The 26,718-nt window shown below is 37.5% G+C and overlaps 1 protein-coding gene across 1 annotated transcript in view; it reads left to right on the forward strand.

The window, feature by feature from the left end:
- SPAG17 (sperm associated antigen 17) overlaps positions 1-26,718 on the forward strand; it is an 86,185-nt gene that overhangs the window by 21,120 nt on the left and 38,347 nt on the right. The window contains exons 8-24 of the mRNA XM_067464341.1: positions 496-677; positions 1,155-1,301; positions 3,185-3,266; positions 4,609-4,700; positions 7,302-7,439; positions 7,522-7,629; positions 8,577-8,727; positions 9,292-9,522; positions 10,259-10,311; positions 10,706-10,807; positions 12,113-12,267; positions 13,861-14,051; positions 17,071-17,156; positions 18,866-19,147; positions 20,720-20,831; positions 22,219-22,359; positions 24,406-24,522. Coding sequence (XP_067320442.1) covers positions 496-677; positions 1,155-1,301; positions 3,185-3,266; positions 4,609-4,700; positions 7,302-7,439; positions 7,522-7,629; positions 8,577-8,727; positions 9,292-9,522; positions 10,259-10,311; positions 10,706-10,807; positions 12,113-12,267; positions 13,861-14,051; positions 17,071-17,156; positions 18,866-19,147; positions 20,720-20,831; positions 22,219-22,359; positions 24,406-24,522 — 2,370 coding nt within the window. The remainder of the gene's footprint in view (positions 1-495; positions 678-1,154; positions 1,302-3,184; positions 3,267-4,608; positions 4,701-7,301; positions 7,440-7,521; positions 7,630-8,576; positions 8,728-9,291; positions 9,523-10,258; positions 10,312-10,705; positions 10,808-12,112; positions 12,268-13,860; positions 14,052-17,070; positions 17,157-18,865; positions 19,148-20,719; positions 20,832-22,218; positions 22,360-24,405; positions 24,523-26,718) is intronic.

Genomic DNA, 26,718 nt, shown 5'->3' on the forward strand with positions numbered 1-26,718 from the left:
AGATCTGAACTACTTTATTTACAAAGTGCCAAGCAAATTCTCCACAGCAGGTTGTTGAGTGGTCGGGATTTCTCCCTTGTGGACCAGTATTTAGTAACCCTCTTACCACCCAAACCATTCTGCAGGGTGTTTCTTTGTAAGGGGAATGATGGCAGCAAAAACAAATGTTGCCCTCTACCACAGACTAGGCCTTCAAATATTTGGAATGTTAGTTTTGAAAAAAATATTCCAAGGCAAGACTCTCATATATATATGATGCAGATTTCAATTAAATATTTCTGATAAAGAAACACAAATATAGACTCTCATATATAGAGAGTCTATATTTGTGTTTCTTTATCAGAAATGAAATATTTAATTGAAATCTACTTAAGAACATATTTATGATAGCAGCCTGCAACAGAGAAGTTGATGCTGTTTTTTTTCTTTTAGCCAAAGCATTCCAAGTTACACATTTTCCATGTAAATAAAAATGTAATGGTGGTTTAATTCTAGCTGTCGAAACAGAAAAGAAGAAGAAGGAAAAAGTGATTAAGGACGTGGAAATTTTCTGGAAATACTTGGAACCAATTTTGAACAGTGGGAAACCAGGATCAAATCTCTTTCATATTGCTAGACTTCAGCACACAGTCCAAGAGTCTATCTTCCCTGCAGATTGGAGTAATAATGATATGATGGTTAGTTATCTCTTCTTTTCTGCAAAGTATCTGTGTTAAGGAATAAAGCAATCATTGGTTTATATTGTTTATATATTGTATTTGTTTATTTACATTCCATCTTTTACTTGAAATTTGGACTCAAGCCCCATCTACACTGCCATATAATGCAGTTTGAACTGGATGATAGGGTCAGTGTGAACTCATATAATGGAGACTGAACTGCATTGAACTGGATTATATGAGGCAGGAATACCATATAATCCAGTTCAATGCAGTTAATCTGATTTCTGAAACAGCATTATATGGCAGTGTAGATAGGGCCTCAGATGCACACTTACTTTTCCTATTGTGACAGTTTGTGAAGGAGTTAATGCTGATATTGGTAATCTTCTTTTTCTATGTTGGGCATGGTTGTATGGAATATGTTATTTTTTTCCTGTGATCTACATATTATAAACCTTATGTTTTTGTTTATATCCCCCTCTTTTTGTGTAGCTTGAATTTGGAACAGACATATTTGAAAACGTGGCATGTTTAATGTATGACTGCCTGGATTGGAAAAGACAACATCAGCATTACCTGAAATCCACTCGATTTGTTAACGTCCCTGTAGTAGAAAAGAAAGGCAAATTACCAACTGAGGTCAGATATTGTATTCATACTAAGCAGTATATGTACCCATACACACACAAATGCTATAAAACATCCCATTGAAAGTACCTCTTTGCATCAGTTACCATGCAGAGCATGCATTGCAAGTCATTACAGATTGTTTACAAGTTTCAAACATTTGACTTATGTATGACACCAAGTTACAAATATTGGTGGTGGGGGGTGCTAGGTGGGTTAGGTAATGGGCACTCCAGCTACCAGCACATGCCGGGCCTTTTTGCAGTATTTGAAAATGTTTAAGCATTTGCATGCAGAGGCAAAAATAAATAATATGTTAAGACAAACATCTGTCCAAGTTGCATTTAAAGTAGAACCTTTGAAAAGTTTTGGTTCGTATTGTGGGTGGTTAGAGCCACCATGATATTTTTATTGCTCTCTGTAAAATCATTAGAAATATTTAATCTCTCTGATTCATTAGGCAGTTTTGCAGTTCTGTTAAATAAGCAGGCCACCTAGGGTCAGCATAAAGTAATTGATACTCCTCCATGGCATCCTCCCCAATACAAAATATATGGCCAGGAGAGCTTTGTTGGCTGGAAATCCTCAAACTTAGAATCCCCTCCAAATATATGTCAGAGTTTTGCAATCGTTTTGTCACAAACCCTCATGTTTTACAATACCTGCTAAAATTAAACACATCAGCTTAAGTTTCTCACTTAACACCCTGAAAACAAACCTTGTCTGATTTGTTGCAAACCTATATGAAACTTTTGCACTTGTTTTGTAACCCAATCTCTGTTTTGCAAGGCCTCCAAAACTGAGTAATGGAAGTCTTAGGCCCTTTCCGCACAACTGAATAAAATACCACATTATCTTTTTTGAACTGGAATATATAGCAGTGAGGACTCAGATAACCCAGTTCAAAGCAGATATTGTGGGTTTTTCTGCCTTGATATTCTGGGATACAGGGCTTTGTGGAAGGGCCCCAGGGCATTTTCTACACTGTCATATAATCCAGATTATCAAAGTAGATAATCCACATTATCTGCTTTGAACTGGATTATATGAGGCCACACTACCAGATGATCCAGTTCAAAGCAGATTATCTGGATCTTATATGGCAGTATAGAGGAGGCTTTTATGGGAAAATATTGTAAAAATTTGGTAAACCAGGTTTGGAGGGGACTCCAAATTTCAGAGTTTGTAGTTAATGTATTTGGCCAGAAGATGAAAGAATGCTTCAAAAATAAAGATTGTAAATCTTTGGGTTGAGTTAAGATATTGGCCTACAGCTTTCTCCTGAGTGAGCACACAGATGGATTTGAGGCCTTGAATCAAATTAGGAAGGGTACAAACACACAGGTATACTTTGCAATAGGTCCATCAGCCCAAAACTGTTTTTCATTCCAGTCTAATCACAGTACTGGTCAAAATAGACACATTTTATTCAAGGAATTCAGAAATTTATACAGCTTTTAGCTCTACATGAATAGACAGAAAAGTTAATGAGTAAAACCTATTAAACATGTGCTGCAAAGTTTAGAGAACAAAGTCTTCATGATCCTTACAATAACTGATTTTCTCAGGGTAGGATAGCCAGTTACAAACTAGTTCTCACTATTGTACCCAAACATATTTCTTGCAATTACAGAAATTATCAAAAAATCAAGTGAAATAGATTCAAAACTGATTCAGAGATTTAACTCATAAAATGACTTTGTTTAGAATGGCTTTGTTTAGAAATAAAAGACAAGATGCTCAAATCTACTTTTGCAGCCAACACAAAGTTTTTGTGAGCCATCTTGCCCACATTGATAGCAACATCAAAATTCCACTAATTGAAGAGCCATGACAAACCCATGAAAAAAATCTGTAGGGGAGCTGATTTTTAATCCTTGTTTTCCTTATCCTAGATACCAATTGTTGTTCCAGCTACTCCTGGAAAGAAAAAACATGCTGTTGAAGAGCCTGTTGCAGCACCGGTATTAACTACAGGTAGGCTGCTTATTGTCTAGCAAAATTTACTTGTGGTATTTATAGCTACCACATTGGAAGACAGGAACAGCATTTGAAATAACCTTGATAAAATCTGAACTTTGACATTTGGGTGTTAATTTACTTTGAAATGCAACATAACTATTTAGAAATCATTGCAGCTTCTAACATTGGTTTAATGGCTTTCTTGTTTCTTATGTTTATCTTATTTGTTATTGATAATATGGATGCAGGGACCTCTGCAACTGTAAACCTCACTTATCAAGGCAGAATAATATGTAGATGGTGGTGCGTGATGAACTTTGGCCTTTAGCACCTAGGGTAGGCAGAAGACAAACTGGAATGTGTTGGTTTGGATGTGTTCTGATTTTTAATATATTATGAACAGTTTCTGATTCCTCTCCCCTTTTTAATAACATGAACATATGGAGCACCATAATTTAGAGATTGGGGGATCTTCATGTTGGAGTAAGCCAGTCGTTCTCAACCTTTCTAATGCCGCAACCCCTTAATACAGTTCTTCATGTTGTGGTGACCCCCAGCCATAAAATTATTTTCATTGCTACTCCATAACTGTAATTTTGCTACTGTTGTGAATGATAATGTAAATATCTGATATGCAGGAGGTATTTTCATTCACTGAACCAAATTTGGCACAAATACCCGATTTAATACTGAGGGGTTGTGGGAGATTGGTTTTTGTCATTTGGGAGTTGTAGTTGCTGGGATTTATAGTTCACCTACAATCAAAGAGCATTCTGAATTCCACCAACGAAGGAACTAAACCAAACTTGGAACACCTAACTCCCATGACCAACAGAATATACTGAAAGGGTTTGATGGGCATTGACCTTGAGTTTTGGAGTTGTAGTTCACCTACATCTAGAGAGCACTGTAGACTCAAACAATGATAGATCTGGACCAAACTTAGCATATTGAGTATTCGTGCTAAAAAATTCCAAAATCAGGCCAGTAAATAAAGAACAACACCAAAAAAGGGTGTATTCCAGACAAGAATCGGTCAGGGCCAGCTAACACCTCCCAACTAAGGCACGAAGCAGAGTACTACTCACAAACTTTTACACATCCATCATGAAAGACTTAATTTGAACACAGACAAGGGAAATGTTAATTTGGAAATCAAACTTCAGCAATTTTTTTCAGGTGGTCATGGGGGGTGGGATTGGATTACTTCATCATAGTAATCAGCTTCTTCTCCCTCCAAAGTACTAGTGATCAAAACAGTTCAGGTGGTGCAGTTAACACTATATGAAATTGACATGTACCAGTATTTCTATTTAAAGAGTTTTATTTTGATAAAAATATTACTTTTTAATTACAGATGTGGATATGAGATATTACAATGATCTTCTTAGTCCAGTTCCTGAAGAAGTTGTTTCTGTTGCATTAATATTGGATTGCATGCTACAGCAGGTAAGCAAAATCTTCCTTTTACCCAGGAATAGAAAAGAAACTGGCTCCTAATTGTTAAAGGTTTTCCTGTAGTTATCATATATTTGTCTTTTGGATGATGTAACTCTGTGTTACTGAGATATAGATGGATGTGAAGCACGCGTGTTTCTTCACCCCTATCTTTTTACACTGAGGGAGCGGGGCTCTTGCTAGTTAGGTAATATGGAATATGCCCAGGATCACCTGCCATCAGCCTCTGGCCACCTCAGTACCCAAATCATGATTGAGATTGAATCAGATAGTCAAAATTACCTATAACACTCCATTGAAAACATTCTTACATATTGGAATTTTGGTATGGGAAATGGGCAAATACTTTGGTAGCCCTTTAACCTGTTTGTTGTATGCATTGATAGCTACAGCAATACTTCAGGAAAAGCAAAGTCCTAGCAATACCGGAGGGCTCCTCTTCATTACATTGCATTGGATTGGATGTGAGGCATCTGTTATTTAGTAAATTGCATCCTATGGCCATCGAGATGCCCATAAGGAGAATTCATAGCAACCTGTATCATCTTTAACTAGAATCATAGAGTTATAAGAGATCACATGGACTGTCCAGTTCAACCCCCCATCAGGAAGGAAAATAAAATTAAAGCATTCCCAAACAGTTGGCCATCCAGGTTCTTCTTAAAAAGCCCAAGAGAAGGCAACTACACCACACCACACTCTGAGGCAGTGTATTCCACTGTTGAACAGCTCTTACTATTGGGAAGTTCTTCCTAATGCTGAAGTGGAATAACTTCTCCTACCATTTGAATCCATTACTCCATGTCCTATTCTCTAGAGCAGCAGATAACAAGTTCGCTCCCTCCTCTATGTCCTCCTTTCAAATATTTAAACATGGCTAACTGTCAGCATTCTTTTCTTGAAGCTAAACATACCCAGTTCCCCAAATCACTCCCTAAGCCAGGCATGGGCAAACCAACGCCCAGGGGCCAGATGCAGCCCCCTGGGCACTGACCTCAGGCCCTTTTCATTTTCCCTGTCCTCTCAGCATAAGGACACTATGGCCCTCCGCGTCCTTATCCAGAAAGGATGGGAGAGGAAGGCACGCAGCAGCTGACAGCCCTCTCAAGTGCTCTCAGCTACTGTATGTCTTGCCCTCCTCCTGGCATAAGGGCGGTGCAAGTGATCTCATCCTTATGCCAAGAGGACAGCTCGAGGAAGGCACACAGCTTCTGAGAGTCCTCCGGAGCACTCTTGGCCATTGCCTGTCTCGCCCTCCTCCCGGCATAATGTTGAGAGGACAGCCCGAAGATCGGGAGGGGGGGGGGGGATGGAGGACTGAAGTGGGGGGGAGGATGGATGTTATCCCTTGAAGGAAAGCCCAGGGCTTGGGTTGGGGGTGGGAACACAAACTTAGGAGGAAGTGGATTAAAATAACCCATTTCCTCCCAGATTTCTGCCCTTTCTGGAAGGGCCCATAGGCTTCTATCCCTATTCATTCAACATTATTTTTCCCTTTACTGTCAAATGTTCTATAATGCCCAGAATCAGTTTGTTAACTGAGGTATACCTGAATTCGATGCTGTATGAGCCTGTTTCCTTTTATCATTTATCACCCATCTCTCCTATCTTGTTCATGCCTACCATTATTTTTTAAACTTTAATTACATTTGGCCCAGCCATAGATTTTAAATGTGTGCTGTATTACTGTCATTGTTTATTGCTTTTTTGTTTATGAGCTTTATTTTAATTGTTTTTATTGTTGTTATTGCTTGTATTGATGTATTGTGGGCTCGGCCTCATGTAAGCTGCACCGAGTCCCTTGGAGAGATAGTAGCGGGGTACAAATAAAGTTTATTGGAACACATAAAGGTTGTATTACTGTAGAACTGCCTGCTGCAAAAATCCCAAATACTGGAAAACGCTAAAAAAAACTTATCTACAGGAAAAAAAAAGGTTGTGGACAGATTTCTCTATTATAACATTTGATAAAGATAGAATTGTTTATTTTCTTCAGTCACTGTTCATGAGAGGTGTTCTGTTTAACAATGGCATAGAATTTTGTATTGATCTAATTTAATTAACTTATTAATGCACCTTTATGTTATTGTTAACAAATTTGAAAGAGTGCCGTTGCCTTCCCTTTTCCTCAATTCAACATATCCTAAGAAAGAGAATGACATGAACTGTTGATATATATTAAACACATATTTCATCGATCTGGTAGCATGTTTCTATTTTTCTAGTTATTTGCCATGACAAAAAGATTTGAAAACTTTTACAGGGTATATTCTCCTTGCCCATTAAGTAAAATTTCTTTTAGATTGCTGCTCTTACTATGAGTATTCAGTAGCAATGCACTATTGGAAAAATCTGCCAGGCAGCCATTGTAAAACAAGTAGTTTATATGGAATATAGGAGGGCAGTTTTCCCTCCTATAAAGAGGTTCCACAAAGGCAAATGCAATAAAAACAGTATCTGAGTAGGCTATTAAGTAGTAGATGACATTGCTGCTGCAGTTTGCATTGTTTTAATATCTTTAATTTTCCCAATTAAATGTGCACGTATACTTGAGCAAAAGTATAATGAAAGTAGTGTGTTTTCTTGTACTAGATCATTGCATCAGAAGAAAACCTTACACCACCAAGTTTGGTGATTCAAGAGCCACGTGAAGATGGGCTGGATCATACTGTCGCAAGTCATATTGCTTCAATTTTGCCTTCGCTCGCCCTTCCAGAGATTGAGAAAATGGTTTGTATTCCCTACTATGAATTTTACATTCATAATAATTTAGTCTATACTATTTAAAACGATTTTTTCCTTTTATTAACAGAATCTGTACAATTCTTTATATCCTGAAAATGAAGAAATGATGGCTCTCAGATGTCCTCTTCTACTGAATTATCATGATACTTTGGCTCAAAAACTGCATTTTCTAAAGGTACAAAGCAGTACAATTCTGTTTAGCTCCCCTCCCCATTACTAAGATCATTATTACCCTATACTCCTGTATAGGTCTAGAAACTGGGTCGACTTAAAAGTGAATACTATGTCTTAACTCTTTAAAAGGTAACCATTCCCTTTTCTAAGTGGGGTGGTGAAAGATAAGGGAGGATATCTAAATGACATATTGACTCCTTCTGCTCTCTTCGCCATGGTGCTGCATCTGGTCTTTTTGATTGCCTGGGCAGGAAAATGGCAGTAGCAGTGGAGCGACTGGCCCCCTGAAGTGGCATTGGTGTTTTTCCCTCTCTGTGAAATGACCCTCAACCTATCTACAAGCCATATAAAAACCTGTAATTTAAGAGAGGAAATGTAGTAATAATAATGATTCTGTGTTGGTGGTGATAATGATGATAGAATTTAGAAATTAACAGTAAACACATAGCATGGCTTTGAAGGTAGGAAATAAGGAAAGAAAGCAGATTGAAATTAAGGAGATTTCTGAGGGTTCCTATTTGTGTTCTGAGAAGTAAAGATGAACTAGCAACTGCTATTTACCTTTATGTAAGGAATACCTTGTGGCTGTCCTAGGCAGGGAATTCCAGAGTCGAAGGGCAACCATCAGGAAGGCCTTCTGTTGCATTCCCATCAACAGTGTTTACGATGGTGGTGGAACTGAGAGATGGGCTTCTCTTGATTATTTCAGGACTTGGGCAGGTTCATACAAGGAGGTGAGATTTGCCAAATAGCATGGACCTGAGCAATAGCATCAGCATTTGAAAGATTTCACTATGAATCATTTTTAAAGAAGTGTGGCTCCACTCAAAAGTTCAGAGACCCAGTTCTGAATTAAATTTGCTTTTTCTAAACTTAAACAAAATTACAGGATAGCTTAATAATACAATTGACATAAGCTTGTGTTTGATTTGCTTCTTTTCACTTTAGGTACAAGATGGTTTAGACCCAATAAAGATTGAAGCTGAAATGATGGAGAAGCTACCATTGATGGATCTTCTTAAATTTCCTCTGCCACCACCTGGAAATAATACGAAACGCCTTGCCAGGATTCATGAGCTAATGCACTATTGTACCAGTGGTAAACTTATTCACCTCCTAATTTTCTTTGTAGATGATTTTCTGCAAGTCCCAATACATTGCTTAGTATAGGGACAGTCACTCATTCTTGTGCCACCACCGATGTTATTGTGGTGTGGAGAAACTTGTCACGGTTCTGTTGTCATGGACCAATTACTACCTGATCAGGTTTAGACTTGCTGGGACTCCAAATCTCCTCAGGGGTGGGGGACCGATTAAATCTCCTCCACCCCAGGAGGCTTATAGATCCAGATGGATTCCTGAAGGTCCTTGGGAATTTAGACAGGCGATTCTGTCAAAGCTCTGGCTGCCCTCTGGAATGGGGAAATGGCCAGGGCGGTGGACCCTGTCTGTAATTGATGGGGAGGGGCTGACACGAAAGCTTCCAGTGCCGTTCAAAAGATACTGATAAGCAGAATGGTAAAAATAAGGAGTATATTACTATATGAGAACAAATCAGCATTCTTTGTAACTTTCCTTATCTTGTGATTTTTTTTATATATTTTGGCAGAAATGTTAAGCAAAGTTAATCAGATTTTCATTTTGTACCTTGATTTTCCTGCAGAACACATGAATTGGGCTGAAGTAGAACGAGCTTTTAAAGTGTTTACATTTGAAAGTCTGAAGTTGTCCAGGGTTGATGACTCTGGACAATTAGAATGCCCTAATACAATGCTTGGTGGTGATTATGAGGTGTCTTATATTCCATGGGATAATCCTGCTAGGTTTGCTAAGCAACTGAGGCAAGACATAACTGGAGAAAAGGTTTTAGAACAAAATACTTTGAACAGATCAGGTAAAGTACTTTTATATGTGTTGGCATTAAAGCATGTAGTTTTCTGAATTATTACTGAATATGTGACACACACTGGACAGTGAAAGCACATGCTCAGAAAGACATTTTAGAGAATCACCTGTAAGAGTGGTTTTTCAGAATTTCAGACATGGGCCTCCTTTGCATTCTGTTTTCTTCCCTTTCACTGAATCAACAACACTGCTGGTGTTTCTGCTCTCTGACATCACACTTGACAGGTGGTAACACTAAGGTGGCTATTGTATATTTGTCAAAAAAAGAGGTTGAAACAATACAGATATGCGCTATTTGGAAGAAAAGATAGAACCATGTGCAAGCATTTATAAAAAATAATTCAGAATAATGAAGTCTAAGAATACAAAAAGGGTATTGAAGCAGGATCACTGGGAATATTTATAGGTATGTCTTAGTCTTGGTCCGAATATAAAGTGAGACAATAGACCTCAAGTCCCTTTGGGGAGATGATGGTGGGATATAAATGTAAAGTTGTTGTTGTTGTTGTTGTTATTGTTGTTGTTGTTGTTATATCTCCATGTAATAGTGCCTAAATACACATAACAAAAATAGAATGCCAAAAGAAAGGGAAAAGGCAATGCTTTAGTTATATTTAGGGGCTATTTATGAAGCACTTAAGAATAGAAACAGCCAAGTTAAGCAATTTATGCAGGTATTTAAAGTGTCTGAAAAGTGTCTGTGTATATAAATACATGTTTTCCAGATTGGTTTCCTAATGAACATGGAAATGGCCAAACAAATCCTCTTGAAAACAAGGTAAGAAATAACTTGAAAATAGAGTCTGCTGATCTTTACCTGTATACATTATACACACACACACATACACAAATACATATATATACACATACACACACATACTTGTAGATGGATACTATTATGTAGCTTAGAAGCTGACTGCTAGAATTCTGTCCCTTTATGGCAGTGAATTTTCAAATCAAACTGTGGACATATTGGTATGATATTGTCCCAGAAATCTAGCATCATGTTTTAAGAATTGTAAGCGTATTCCCATCCATGCCAATGCATTGAACATAATGAGTACACTTTTTCCAACCAACCAAAAGACCTGTTGCCTCCTTTATTTGGCTTCTTTTGTCTCAAACTTTAGGCAAATGTAACTAATATTATATACCACTAAATGTTTCACAAGGTAAATCTGGAGGCAGAATTAACAGCCATACAAAAGACTCAGCAGCGGTGTTTAAAAGAATGGAGTTTTGCAGAACATTTTCAACCACATCTTCTCTTCAAGGTATTTTGGTCTGTTATTTTGTATTTTTTATTTAGATGGCTACCTAAGTAATATTTTAAAACTATTTGTACTTCGGTGTTGCTTTAAAGTCTTATTTTTTTTCTTCCAATCACAAAAGAAAAATAAACAGGATTGATATTTCTCTTCATCTTTGATATCACCATGGCTGCCATTACGCCTTTTACCATCATCATTTTGATGTAGAAAGCAGACACATGAGATGAGTAGTTAAATAAAGAGAGTTTCGAGATCCTCTGTGACTACCTATTGGAAGCAGAAGTTTAGTGTTCTAAAGAAGTCAGCAAACATGTTTTGGATCCTAAAATGCAATATTACCACCAGCATGTCCCTGAATTATTCAGTTCTCTGAATGAAATATTTAAAAATAGCATAATTGCACTTTGGTTGTACCAAGCATATGATTACTATTTCTAAGTTTTATTTTAACAAGTAGAATATACACTTGGTATTGTCCAGGTGTCAGAGGGGCTGCTGCACACCTTGCTTTCATCTCTTCTTTCTCTTCCTCCCTTCCTTTCCTCCTTTTCTTTCTCCCTGTCTCGTCCTTCCTTTTCATCTCCTTTCCTTTTCATCTCCTTTCCTTCTTCTTTGCTTCTGCTTTGCTTTGCTTTCCTCCTTCTCTCTCCTCCTCCAGTATTTTTTTTCCAGCTGGAGATGCCAAGTATATTTTTTTTCTGAAAAGGGAGCATTTGACCAAATATGTTTGGGAACCTCTGATCTAAAATATCAACTATTTTGATTCCAACTTCTCCCTACTAGTAGGATCATGCCCTGGATTGCTGATCCCCTTGTGCCTTCCTCAGCCTTTTGAAATAGGAAATTATTAGCAAGGTACATCAGGATTTTTGTTTGAAAATGTAGGCATGATCAGTAGTCAACTAGACATGAAGGAAGAAATTTGAGTATTTATAGTCACTGGTCAATAATGGGGGATTCAAGAGGTTCAAGAAGTGACTTCTAAAAAAGAGGAATCTAGCTATATTTTCCCAGTCTTTATTTGAGCCTTTCTCCAGTTGCACCATTGTTACTGTGGATAATCTGGCCCAAATTGTTACCTTCATGTGGTGAATTGTAAAGATGAAACTGTACCTCTATGCCTGTTATTCCCTTTTACTATTTACTTGATTTGCTTTATTCATGGAAGTTTATGGGCAATTCCAACCAGAGAAAATATTGGAAGGAAAAAAGACAGTATAGTTGCTTAGCTGCAGAATGTATTTCAGTTTGTAAGCATCCCATGTATTTTTAAAAAAATGAATTTATTCATTTTTGTTCAATTTTCAGGTTTTTCATGATGCAACTGAGCATTACAGGTGCATTGATACTTACTATCACACACAAGATAATTCTTTGTTGATAGTTATTCATAATCCCATGAACCAGCGTTGTCAGTTCAAGGAGTCCTGGAATGTTGCTTTGCATTCTGATGTTGGATTCAGGTAAACGATTCCTCTAGCAATATCTGCAGGTATTATAGAACCATAGCTATGAAATACAGGGTTAGTCAAAATGCATAGGCCAATAAGCCAATTGAATGGCTTATTGGCCTATGCATTTTGACTAACCCTGTACTATACTCAATGGAAAGTTCTTAAGATGTCCATTCTAGTTTTTTTACACAGTGCCCAGTTTTGATTCTCATTGGAACTGTCGTATTTACTTGAGTGTAACACACCATAGATTGTAATGCGCACCTCGATTTTGAAGATGCACATTGCAGAAAAAAGATTTGTTGTCGACCATTCTGCTGCCTTCCTCAGAATGACCATTGGGCAAGTAGAAGCGGTATCCCTCCATCAGACCAAAGCTAGTGAACTCGCCAGTCTCGGCCTGACGGATGAACGCCAGCTCCCCAACTAAGCCCTGAGAGAGAGATTTTGAAGGCCTCGTGAATGAGGCCAGTTGGGAAGCTATGCTCCTCCATCGAGTTCACTAGCATTAGCATCTCAATGTCCATATAGCCTTGACATTCTACAGCCTTAGGACTTCTACCTTTCAGATTTTGTTGCTACTTCTTAATGAAAACTGGACTGCTTGTTTCACCATATCATATTTTTAAATGAATAGCATCAACTATGAATTGGCCTGAAAAAACCCTCCAGCTCAAATTCTGGGCCATTCCACACAGACTGTGTTGTCTATTTTCTGGACTAGGGTGCCACTTGAGGACAAGCAACTGCTTGATTCGGCCACTAACACATGATTCATTATAAAGTGAATTCCCAATCTGAGGCTGGTATTGTTTTTGAGATCAGTTCTTTGCTCTGCTATATCTTGAAGATATTGGTAACATTCCAGTGCCTTTGCAACTTATAATGTGCCTTATTTAATTTGATTGAAGGTGATTGCCCATATTGCAAGCTACAAAGTGAGGTTGAATATCTATTAACTATTCTTCAATTCACAACTCTCACAGTCCTGCCCATCCTCCTCTTGTCATGTCCTGCCTGTCCTTGTATGGCTGCATCTGCATCCTTGGAACTGATGGGTTCGGTGGGAAGTCCCTTACATATGATGACTGGGGATAGCTGGGGCTACTGCCAAAAAGCTTGTGTAACTCTCTAGAGAAGGTACTGAATGATGTGCTGCACAGGCACATGGGTGAACTGACAAATAACTAGTTAAAGAATTACTGTTACAGCATGTGTGCAATTTGCCCTCTTTTTGGAAACTGCAAGGTGAGAAATGAAGTTTTTCAAAAACACAATTAAAGACGAAAATAGTGCTTTCACTGTTAAAATGGTTGTACACTGTATGTTCATACAGCACCACAATAAAGTTAGCTATAGTTTTTGTTTCTGGTGTAGATAACACCTCAGATGATTAACTCGGAAATTCCTAAAAGTGAATCATTTTGTCAGCCATTGTAGCTATTTCTCTAGATTTTACTTTTATCTTCATTGCTTTTTATATGCTTTACAAAATTAATAGTGCATACATATTTTGTAATACAAACTCATACAAAACCTAACAAAATATTTTAAAAATTGTTTTGACTCATCTGTTATTATTAATAAAATTTGTTTTTCCAGAAATTATCTGGAATTGGTGGCCAGTTCCATTGAAGAGTGGGTAGTAAGGGAAGAAGCCAAATATCAGGAATTAAAAATGGCTAAGGAACTAGAAGCACTTAGGCTAGCTGCAGAGATGGCAGAAAAGCCACCTGTTGAAATTAAGTCTCCACCTCCTGCTAAAAAAGGTGCTGCGTCAAAGAAATCCAAAAGTAAGTATGTTATAGTGCAGTAGTATATATGTCCACCCCAAACCCTTATAGTTAATGGTTTCAATGGGAGAAGATTGTTCAGGCCACTTGCCATCTCCATATTTATCATGAAAAGGTTATTAATGCTATCATTCCTTTCCACCAAATGCCAAGGATGCCATTATGGTCCTGAATTGGTGTCTGTCAGCAGTAATGGACTGGATGAGGACCAACAGGCTGAAGCTAAATCCAGACAAGACAGAGGTACTCCTGGTCAGTTGTAAGGCTGATCAGAGTCTGGGACTTAAGCCTGTGTTGGATGGAGTTGCATTCCCCAAGACACAGGTTCACAGTCTGGGAGTAATCCTGAATTCATTGCTGACCCTGGAATCCCAGGTGTTGGTGGTGGCCAGGAGTGCCGTCTCACAGTTAAAATTTGTGCGCCAGCTGCACCCATACCTTGAGATGCCTGACTTGGCCATGGTGGCCCATGCCTTAGTCACATCCCGTTGGACTACTGCAATGCTCTCTACATGGAGCTGCTTTTGAAGACAGTTCAGAAGCTGCAATTAGTGCAGAGATCAGTGGCTAGACTGCCATCTGGAGTGCCTTATCGTGAGAGGATGACTCCCAATTCTGTGACAGCTCCACTAGTTCCAGGCTAAATACACCGTGCTGGTCGTCCAGGGTACTTGTTCAATCACATCTCCCTATATAGGCCATCTCATGCACTGCGGTCAGCGGAGGAGGCCCCACTCTTGGTCCCACCCTCGTCTCAAGCTCGATTGCTGGGAATGAGAGAGGGGGCCTTCTCCGTGATTGCACCCTGTCTCTGGAACTCCCTCCCTAATGAAATTAAAACGGCCCCCACTCTCTTCTCCTTTAAGAAACTTTTGAAGCCGCACTAATGTATTTTAGCATATAGAGAGGAGGAGTTCTAAGATACTACTCCACTGGAATGCTGAAGAACCCATGTGCACTATATGATGGCTGTGATACATTTTAATAAATACTTGTGTTAGCCATTTCATATTCAATTCATGTTTAACTGTTTTTAGTAATATATGATTAATGTTTACACATCCTAGTTTATTGTCTTAATTGGTTTGTTCCCCATTTCAATGTTTAATTCTTTCACTATAAGTTTACTGTTATTATTGTGTATTATTTTGTATTATTCCTGATGTTGTTTGTTTACTTTGTAAGGCACTGAATGTTTGCCTGTTTTGGTGCCGTAAACTGCCCTGAGTCCCTTTTGAGAGAGAAGTGTGGTCTAGAAATAAAGTTGTTTTATTATTATTATTATTATTATTATTATTATTATTATTACATCTGAGCAGCTCAAGAGTCACAGCAGTTCTAATCCTTTCTTTTGGTAACCTTTTAAAATAAATCATCTTTGATTCCTTCTCAGGGAAAAGTCAAGATGTAAATTAAACGAATCTAAAAAATTATATAAAATACATATCAGGAGGGCAGTGGGTGAAGCCATAGATTACCAATAATGTGAGTTACCAATCACAGGAGCTTCTGCTCATCAAGAAAAAAGAGATAAATAGGTACAATAAAAGCAAAAACATTAGTTGTTGCTAGTTTTTAATATTGTGGCAAGCACAGATATAACACAAAGATCAGAGGTTTTTGCTCCACAACTGAGTGGGTGAGCATATTTTATCATCGTGGAAAATAACTTTCAGTTTTCTAGCATGAGGTTTCATTGGCTCATAGATGAGGGATGAGATCTGTTTATATTTCTTCCAAAATCTCTAAGAGGAAATTGAAGTGGATAAAGATTTTGTGACCCCATATTCTCAGTCTTCACTAATGGGTGAAAAACTTGGAAATACGTTCTTGCTTTCAGGTTCCAGTCTTGATCATCAAGCTGACTCAAAACTGAGGGGAGAGTAGACTGGTGGGCTGAAGCATATGTGATGTGAGGAGGAATTGTTGGTTTGTTTATTTTGTTTTGTTTGGCCAAGGCTATATAGCTCCAAAACTTTCTGAAAAAGATCTCTTCTTAGACAGAAAAACCCATCTCTGTGAAAGCACAGATGATCATTTGAAGAAAAAACGTTATGGGTAGGCAATCTGTTTGTTAATGAGTAGCAATAAAGCAAGTGAAGTAAAGTCCTTAGGGACTTTTCAGACACATCTTTTAACCATATCAGTTTTAGCTATTGCCTTTATTTGAAGCAATGTTTGAACTGTCCTATAGGGAATTTACATATCATCTGGGAAGATGAACACATATAAATGTAAAAGTGAATAAGTAATTCTCTGTGGCTCACATATGGATTTGCACTTGCACACAATCACTCTGAAAAAAGTTTTGGTGATAGGTCAGGTAAGGATCTGGTGCAGTCAGGTTACTTTTCCGCAATTATTTTTAATCTCTTGTAGCAGCAAAGTAAATTTATCTTGAAATTTAAGAATTTAGCTGAATGGTTCTTCTGTTTCCATCTTTCTGACTACTAACACTATGTACAAAATTTGAAAAAAATAATGTTCCTGGTTTGAAAGTGTTATTTGCTACTTACTTTGAAAGTAGTTGTTAATACTCCAGAAATTTTGGTTTTGTGGCTTCCACAAACTATGTTAAATTGGTTGCAACTCAATGAGATGTTTATTGCTATATCTTGCTATATATATTTTGCTATCGTTTTTTTAATGAGATATTCATTGAAAAACTATAGAAAAATGTGCTACAGGATGTCCAGCAAAAGCAAAGATTTTGCAGTTTTTATGATAGAACCAATTAGGAAATGACATTTATCACTCAGGAACAAAAAAACATGTTACATAATGTTATGAAAGTGGATGCAGAGAAGAGACACATTCTCAGACAAATTTCTTCAACACCTCTACATTCCTTCTATTGGATATTACATATTATTTTTTGTTTTCCCCCTCTTTTTTCTTTTCACCTAAAAACAGTTGTTAGAGAAAGACAGAAAATGAACCATGTATCTCTTTTCTTCTCCCCCGCCCCCTTCTTTTCTGGATGTTATATCCACAATCTTTATTTGTTATCTTCTTTTAGGTACTTCCAAAAGTAAAACAGATGTATCTCCAGAACCCCCAGTTAAGAAGGAAACTGATATATTTGTTCGAATGGACTCTCTTAAGGTAAAAAAGTGAAATGTCATTTGTTACCAGTGTTTCTATACTCTGTGCAAAACGGTATTATATTGTTTGTGTTAAATATGATTTGTTGTCAAAGCAACTAAAATGTTTGATGAGTAAATTTAATATATGGTGACAGTACAACTGCAGTTACTTTAACTTTCATACAGTACTAATGAAATTTTGACAGGCAAAATAGCATGTGGGAATCTGAGTTGGGGTCTACCAATAATAAGTCTGCAAGTAAGTCCAAATTGTTCTCTGCCATATATGCTTGACTTTTAGGATATTCACAAAATGTTCTTGGAATTATCCAAATTTACCTGAATTGGGACATTCTTAATACAATATGTTCTGAATAATGTATGATGAGATGAAAGTGGTCATTATTCTATATGAAAAAGGACTACAGTGATATATTAACTTAATTCATTCTGTGACCAAGTTCGTAACTTATATGCTATTAATCTGTATTAGAGCCCGGTCATAGAACAAATTGAATCCATTTGCCAAGGCCCCATGGGGTTCAGCCAGCCCGTCCTTTGTTCCTCCCTGAGCAGCTCCCTCTCAGCCTCTCCATTCACCCTTCAGAGACTCCTTGACCACCATCTGCACCAAGGCTCCTCCCTCCTCTCTCCCTCCTTCTCTGCAAGTATGGCTCGCTTCAGCTTTCTGGTGGGACTGCCAAGCCCCTCTCTCCCTTCCTGTGAACATGGCCTGCCTTTGTGGGCTTGTGTCCCTGCCAAGCCCCTGCCTCCCTTCCTGTTAGCATGGCCCACCTCAGTATGCCAGCGCAGTCACCAAGGCCCCTCCCTCCCTTCTCCCTCCTCTCCTCCTCCCCTCCTCGCTTGGCCTCCCTTTAGTCTTCTGGCATGGCTGCCATTTTGGAAATGAGAAAGCTCATAACTTGGATCGGGCTCACATGTTGAATTAAAAAAATCGGATGAGTGATGGGTTAATGACAATACTTTGGTGTGTATTCTTCCTCCCCTAAAGTTTCTAGATCTTTAAGGTTCTTTTGGCCATGAAACAAATTGCTTCCTCTGAAAGAAATTATATTGGAATATATGAGGGGTATTTTTTAAGTAAGGTCCGTTTTGTTGTAGACACTAGTAGTTCGCGCACATACCGCAACGAGCGCGTGCGTCGGGAACAACTGTGCTCAGTTTCCGCTCTGTAGCTAACCTGTATGGTTCTGTTCTGTGCTTTAAAAATGTTTAAGACTGTCAACTCACCCTCCGCATGTGAGGTTCGCTCAGTGATACAGTTTTTGTCAGCAAGGAACCTGCCTGCTGCAGAAATTCATCGACAGATTTGTGAAGTGTGCGGTGATACTGTTATGAGTGAAAGCAAAGTGCATAAGTGGGTGCGACAATTCAAAGATTGCCGTGACAACGTCCATGATGAGGACCGCTCCTGTCGCCCTTCTTTGATTACAGTGAACTCTTGGTTATCGGAGCAAGCGGCAAGTTTTTATGAAGAGGGTATTTTAAAATTGCTTCAGAGGTATGATAAATGTTTGAACAAACTTGGCAACTATGTCGAAAAATAGAGTGAAGTATGTACTTTCTGAAAATAAATTTACTTTTTTGAAATAAACTTTCGTTGTGTACTTATGTTCAAACGGACCTTACTTAAAAATACCTCTCGTATAATCCAGATTGTTCTGAGCTATATTAAGTTTGGCCTTAGTTCTAATTTTTGTATTACAGGCTTGGAAGGAAGAGCAGGAAAGGCTATTAGAGGAAGAGCGTTTGAAAGAATTAAAAAAAGCTGAGAAGAAAGAAAAATCCAGTGGCAAAAAAAAGGGCCAGGCTAAGGAGACATCTCCTGATGAAGGAAAGGCATCTAAAAAAAAACTTTCCAAGGATAAAACTAAGTCACCATCTAAATCACCAGAGTCTGCTAAATCACCAGAAACTGAAGATCACACAAAGCAACACAAGCAAAGTAAACTGAATATTCCCCCTCAATTTCCAGATAAAGACTATGACGTAAGACTATTTACTTGCTGCTTGAATTTTATTTTAGAAAAAATTGGTTTTTCAACCAAATCAAACAAATAGTGTCACATGTATGTTCTGTCTTGCTCTTTCTGCATTCCATGTATGGGTTCTACATAGTGCAGAACCTTGTTCTAAAACTTTTGGGAGATGTTTCTTTTCCAGTAAGCAGGCCACCACACCCTCTGTGTTCATAGTTAAAGGAACATTACTTGTAACTTCCTGATCAGTCTGTTTAATGTTTGTAAACTTCTTTTGGCAAGAAGACAGCTCAGGCTAGACACCCCTCCCCCACATTTTTTTCTTTTTCTTTTTTAGCAGCTTTTATTTGCTTACATGGTCCTTTAGTATTGCAGTTTTTTCCACTTCAGGTTAGTAGGCACATTGTGGTACTTGTCTCTTGTTCAGGACATTTTGGCTATGATCTGGCTTTCCTTTCAGAGGAGTACTAATTGCAGAAGCTTAGGATACTGAGCTCTGTTCCAGAAAGGGTTGGCTTTCCTCTTGTAGGAGTAAAATTCTTCCTAATGAAAGATATTATGAGAGTTTTGGCAAGAGTTTACACTGTTGAATTTTGACAGTTTTGTCAACAATTTACCCACTGCCATATAATGCAGTATAGAGTCTCATTAGCCACACAAGGCATGCAGGCTGATGCGAGTTAGCCCAAGGTACTATTTATAGGCTGTACAGTTAAACATTTTACATGCATTAAAGCAATTGATTTAAAAGGCGCCATCTGTTAAATTTATGTTAAATTTATATTTACTTTCATTGGTTAAATTTGTATTTACTTTCATTGGTCAATTAATCAAAACATTACTTCATCCTACATGCCTCTTATTTACTCAAGAATGGCGTTGAGCATCAAGAAACTAGTGTTGTTCTTAGCAGATCAGGGGATACACACAACAGAACTATGGAACCCTAATGTTTTTAAGCAATTCTTCACTCAGATCACTCACAACCAACCTTAATTCATCAAGCATAAGCTCATCAGAACACAATAGAACTCAAAAAAGAGCATGAGCCTCCACTCATCTTACACAGACAGCCTTATCTTACACAGACAGCCTTACACAGATAGCCATTCACGAACAAACTCTCCCAAAGAGTTTGGGAGAGCAAAGGTATAAGTAAAGATTTTGGGGTATTTTACCAGAAAGAATTACTAGCTGGAGAGAACATTTTCCCTTGGAATAAAATGTTCTTTTACACAGTAGTATTCACTCTGCATTGTTACTTTTTCTCTTCACTATGAAGGACAACATGAAAAGTGATAGCAGATTAATTAAGTGTACCTTAATTTCAGATCTCTAAAATCATCTAATGCACCTCAAATATGTGTTTTCTTGCTAATGACAAAATTATGTTACTGTTGTGCACACTTTTTTAAAAGGAGTTTTGTACAGATTCACACACTTTAAGAGGAGGTAGAGACAGGTTACATAATAATGTATACATGGAGGATGACTTGCTTGATTTGACCTGAGCTTGTCAGTTTGAGTTATTTGAATCTTCTCTGCAAATTTCTCCCCTTTTAAAACAACTCTTCCCTTTTAGTTTCTTGGATACAATATGAGTGAGAATCCCATTATAGTTGCTGGTTGTATTCGATATCTCTTTCCTACTGATGGAGGGCAGATCCAGGCAGAAACAATAACATTTGAAAAAGGTGATTTTTTATTTTTGATATTTTCCAAATAAATTTCTAATATATGCTGGTACATTTGCAATATGTACTGATTGTGATTGTCACTATATTGGATAACTTTGAAGAGGAAGATTCATCTGACAAATCCTACCAGTAATGATGGCTATATATTGTGGTGGTGATATGTGTGTGCACCTTCAAATCATCTCTTGACTTATATTGATTCCATAAATTTCAAAGTGTTTTCTTATGGAAGGAATACTCTATTTGAATTATACCTTTGTACATTTATATTCTGAACATTTTGTGCCATATTTTAGAAATGAATTGGTGAACCATTTTTGTATCTAATCTTGACAGATTGTATCTTAAGTCTGACAAGCAATAGCATCTAAATACTTAATCAAAAGTGATAATAATACATATTATTTTAAATTTTGCTGAATACATTCTTCAATAGCAGAAGCGTGAGTCTTTAGTGACCATTCTGACACTGCTATTTTTTTCTCCTGGTTAATATGGTTTTTCTATTTTCAATGTACATGTTTGTAAAAAAAACTGAAAGAAATCTGTATACATATATCCATATATAATTTCATTCTTCCATCCTATTACATTGTTTTTCTATTCTTCCTTCTGGTCTGATTTGTATTATTTATAAATTACCTACACCAATTCTAACAGATTAAATTTTGAAGCCTTCTATAAAAAAACCTTCTTTATTTTTTTTTACAACATTTAGAAATGGTTCCTAGTCCTTGATAAAGTTTTTGTGTGTTTTTTTCTTTGCTCATCTTTGCTAATTTGTCAATTTTTTCCAATTTATCTAGTTCTATGTTGTGTCCAATATTTTGTGCCCATTTAATCATACAATCCTTTATCAGTTCTGTTTCCCTTTCCATCTTCAGTAATATTATATATATTTTCAATAAGATGTTCTTCATTAGTACACAGTTCCTTTTCAGATTCTGATTGGTCTCTTTCAAATCCCACATTTTTATTGTCTAGTGCAAATCTTTCTTTCAGTTGCCTATATCTATACCACTGACGGTGAAGTCGTGCATCCTTCAGCTCTTCCTGAGTTTAAAATCAGTATTTATCATCTTAATGTATTATTAAATCTCTACTGACTACTTTGGATGAAAGATTGACTAACCTTAAGAAATGAGAGACTGTTAAAATTAGACAGTCATGATTTACATTTTGGGTGGCATGCCTATATATGCAGATTTTAATCACCATTTTATAAGACAAGCCATACTAAGAATTTGGAATATGGTAAGTACAAAATTAAACTATGTCTAAAAAACCCATAATCAGTTTCAACAGAAGAAGATTTTTACAAGTTAGATAAGTATAAAGGAGAACACTGGATTACATACTGCTGTTTTTTCATTTTTTTCCCCAGGGTCAACCTTAGTCAAAGTGAAGGTGATAAAGGACAATCACAGCTTCTTTGTTCACATTGTAGACCCCAAGAAAAGCCACAAAGAAAGTAAAAATAAAGAAGAAGGGTCTGGCTCTCCAGAAGGACAAGAGACAGAAACAGGTCAGTGTGTGAAAGTAATGTGTGGCAATTTTTTTTTGTTATCTTATAATCCATTTTGAGTTCTATGCCATGAGAAAAGTGGGGTTATACATTGAATATATATTCTACTAATTATAATTGTTCAAAAGAGTTCATTCAGATGTAATGATGAAGTATTGGATGTTGTAGAGTAGGCATGTGAACACTTTGGCCCTCCAGGTCTTTTGGTCTTCAACTCCCGCAATTCCTAACAGCCAGTAGGCTATTAGGAATTGTGGGAGTTGAAATCCAAAGCACCTGGAGGGCTGAAGTTTGTACATGCCTGTTGTAGAAAGACATCTTCGGTGAGAGCCTGGGTACTGGAGTAACATTATAGCACAAAGTGAGCTCAGTCAGGAGAACTTGTGGGAACTGCATAAATAAATCAAACCCTTTGCCACTCAGATATGGGGTATGGGTGCACCGATCCCTGCTCTCAATCTAGCAGTCTAGCACAAAAAGCTCAGCCTAGGGATACCACTATACATGCCTAATGGGGGTGCCCAGTAGTGCCTTCATTTTCCGAAGTCACTTTTTTATACTGACTTCCATTCCCATAGGCCAATTGGCTTGTTACTGGGCAAACACAACACCCCTTGAACTGAGTTTTGCTGGATTTCAAGGTATACAATGGAGAAAGCTGGGTCTTTTTTCCACTCACAGAACACCCAGCTCCTCTGCTAGCTCTTTAAACCCCTTAAGCAGATGTTCACACTTGCTCCGTGCTGCTGTACATGCTCTGAAGTAGTCACCCAAGTAATGCATCACAAAAGGGGACCCCATCCTTTTTTTTAAGATCCACTCAGAGAATTTGCTAAAACCTTTAAGATTTATATTGTTTTATATGCTCGTGTATTGTTGTCTTGAGTGTGGCATTTCGTAGTGCTTCTGTGAGCCACCTCGAGTCCCTTCAGGGAGATGGTGGCAGGGCACAAATAAACAACATCTTCTTCTTCTTCTTCTGCTGCTGCTGCTGCTGCTGCTGCTGCTGCTGTTGCTGCTGCTGCTGTTTCTTCTTCTTCTTCTTCTTCTTCTTCTTCTTCTAATGCAGTGCAGCTGACTTCACACCCCATAGGCAGTATCTTATCAGAGTTGTACTGCTCTTGGAATTTAAAGCATACAGAAGCCATCAAGGTGGACTGGCAGCAGCCTAAGGATGCCATCACATTGATGAGGTCCCCAATGCTAATTTCCTGGACTCCGTAGCAAATCAGTGGGGCAGTTGCCAATCTCCATGCCTTGCCTGGCCAGCAGTCACAGTTCACACATGGGGAAGCGTTGCCTCACAGCTCCAAATAGAACACAGGGAGGCTCCCATGTTGGCGGCACTCTGCCACTCCAAATGAGCAACTAAACCCCACTGAAAGGGCAGTTATGTCATGTGATGGACGACATGGGGCTCCGTTGCTCAACTGGAGTGGCATTATCTTAGGACACTAACAATTAGTTGTGTGATGAGGTCATATATGCTGATGGAATATCACCTTAGCCACAAGGGCCCCCTTTATTTATTTATTTATTTACTTCATTTCTACCCCACCTTTCTTGATCCCGGAGGGGACTCAAGGCAGCTTACAAACCTGGCAAAATTTCAATGCTTCACAGGTAAACAATAAAACACATCTCATCAGTATAAACAATCTAAACATATAAGAAACTCAAACACATATCGATCAATCAAACAGATTAAAAACCATATAAAATGCTGAGTCATATCCATAATCATTTTCCAAAAGTCATAGTCCATTATTCAAGCTTTTGAAGTCTCGTTTCTCTTACAAAAGATTACATGTGCACACATTTTGTATCTGTTATAGTGCTTCTACTTGAATAATTTATATATATCAGAATGGTATGGATTCATATTTTGTCTAATTTCAGTGACATTGAAATGTCTCATTGAAGGAGGAATCAAGGCTCCATATACATAATGCACTTCATATTTATTTTAGAATGAAATAATAGTTAAAATAGCTATTAAAACATTTAAGTAAAAACATTCAGTATGTTCTTGTTTTTATTCAATAGTAAAACAACCAGTAAATCAAGAGAAAGGCATGAGCAGATTTGGAGCATTTTCTGCAACTCTAGAAAATGACATTCATCTTTCTATTAGCTGCTATGGAGCTTCAGGAAAAGTAGCAGGTAAAGCAAGCAAAATGAAGATAATTATAAAGATCTTTGTCACATTGGTTCAGTTCTGTTCAGTGTTATGCTGAATCTGATGCTAGATATCAAATTGAATCATAGGCCACTTCTTAGTGATTTTTTTTAGCAATACAGATTATCTTTCTAACATGATTTTGAATTCAAATTTCAAAATGTATTCAGAACTTCTTGAGAAAGGTTTTCTAATTTTCCACAGATAAAGTATCAATGAAAATATTCAAACATGGACAATCACAAGATAATTTCAAATGATATCCATATATATTTTCCTAGGAAATACTATCAATGAAAAACTGTTTATCTGAAAGGCATTACAGTCACTTCTTTGTACTCCATTTTCATACATGCCCCCATTTTTAATATAAGAACTGCATAGCTTTAAAACCTCAAAGGGGATGCTGTGCTCCCCTTGAATGTCTGTGTTTTATTTATTTACCATATTTATATGGTAAATAAATAGTTCACAGTTCTGAAGCACTGATATACAATTTAATATATTTTAAAGACACTTTACAGTTTAAATACTTCTCCTATTGATGTCATGTGGTACCCTCTTACTTGCCAAATAAACGCAATAGCTTTTTTAAAAAGCTTTTTAAATGAAGCAAATGGATACATGAGTGGGAAGTTCTGCAAAATGTTGTCTGGTAAGAAAAGAAAATGTTCAATTAACAGGGGAAATTCATATCAGAGTCTTGGTGCTAGCAAGTACCATCACAGTTCCTTCGTTTATTTTTTAAGGAAGCAATCAGCTGGTGAAATTAGAGGGCATTACTTAGCAACCAGTGATGGGCGGAGCTGGGGGAAAGGAAGGAGCTAAGGCACCCATAGTTTAGTCAGTTCAGAGTTTGGTATTTAAAGGTTAGTTTAGGAGATTTGAAGTAGAAAGAAGGAAAGAAGAGTTTTAGGAACTATTTGTTAGGAAGATACCTCTTTGAGGAAAATAGTAAAAGCCTTCAGGGAGAAGGAGAAGAAATATAGTAGGTCTCTATAGTGTTAGAGTGCTGGTTTGGAAAGAGGATTCAAAAGGTTCAAAATATCCTGTTTGTATTCCTGTGTGTGGAACATCGTACTGTTCAAGAGCAAAATAAACATCATATTCATGTTTTATTTCACTTTATTTCAGAGTTTTTGTGGCATCTTAAACATTCTAGTGAAGGAGGTGGCCTATGATTCAATAATTGATGGCAGCAAAAGAAACCTTAATAAATATTTGGTGGCAGCAAAGAAATATTTAATATACAGTGGTAGCTCCCCACTGTCCTATCTTGTGTGTGTGTGTGTGTGTTCGTGCCCTCTGTCCTCTTGACCCTCGCTGGCCTATCTTCTTTATTGCAGTGAAGGTCTTAGAAATGCAGGTATTTTTCGTAGTGGTGTTACTGAAATTAAGGTGCATTTACAATCAGTTTCATCTTACAATTGGAGAAATACAGTATATTGTTTTGTGGTGTTTGTATTAATGCAATGCTCTGTTTCAACTACAGGTCACAAATGTTGGTAAAACATGTTGATTATTAAAAATAATTAAGTTTGTTTATAGTTAACCTTTATTTATATATTGTAAATATATCTTTCCTTAGTCTTTGATCTAGACCAAACTTAGCATGAATGCTCCGTATGCCCAAATATGAACACAGATGGAGTTTGGGGGAAATAGACCTTGACATTTGGGAGTTGTAGTTACTGGAATTTATAGTTCACCTACAGTCAAAGAGCATTCTGAACCCCACAAATGATAGAATTGAACCAAACTTCCCACACAGAACTCCCATGACCAACAGAAAATACAGTGTTTTCTGGTGGTCTTTGATGATCCTTCAGACACTCCCTCGTGACCCCCCCCCCCCCCGGGGTTCCCGCCCCTAGTTTAAGGCCATCCAGTCCAACTCCTTTCACCAGGGCAAGAAAACATAATCAAAGCCCTCCTGACAAAGAGCCATCCAGACATAGATATAGATAGATATATATGATTCACACACACACACATGTAAATGCCAGATATAGTATCTTAGATTTGAAAGGGACCCCTAAAGAAGGATAATTATATGTTGCATGTTCCGGAGCAGGCAAACCAGACAATCTCTACATCAACACTGACAAAGAAACAGTAAGAAATACTGTTTACCCACAAGCATAAAGAAATTACATATATTAGAAACCAACACTTTCTCA

The sequence above is a fragment of the Anolis sagrei genome, chromosome 2 (assembly GCF_037176765.1).
Source record: "Anolis sagrei isolate rAnoSag1 chromosome 2, rAnoSag1.mat, whole genome shotgun sequence".
NCBI lineage: Eukaryota > Metazoa > Chordata > Lepidosauria > Squamata > Dactyloidae > Anolis > Anolis sagrei.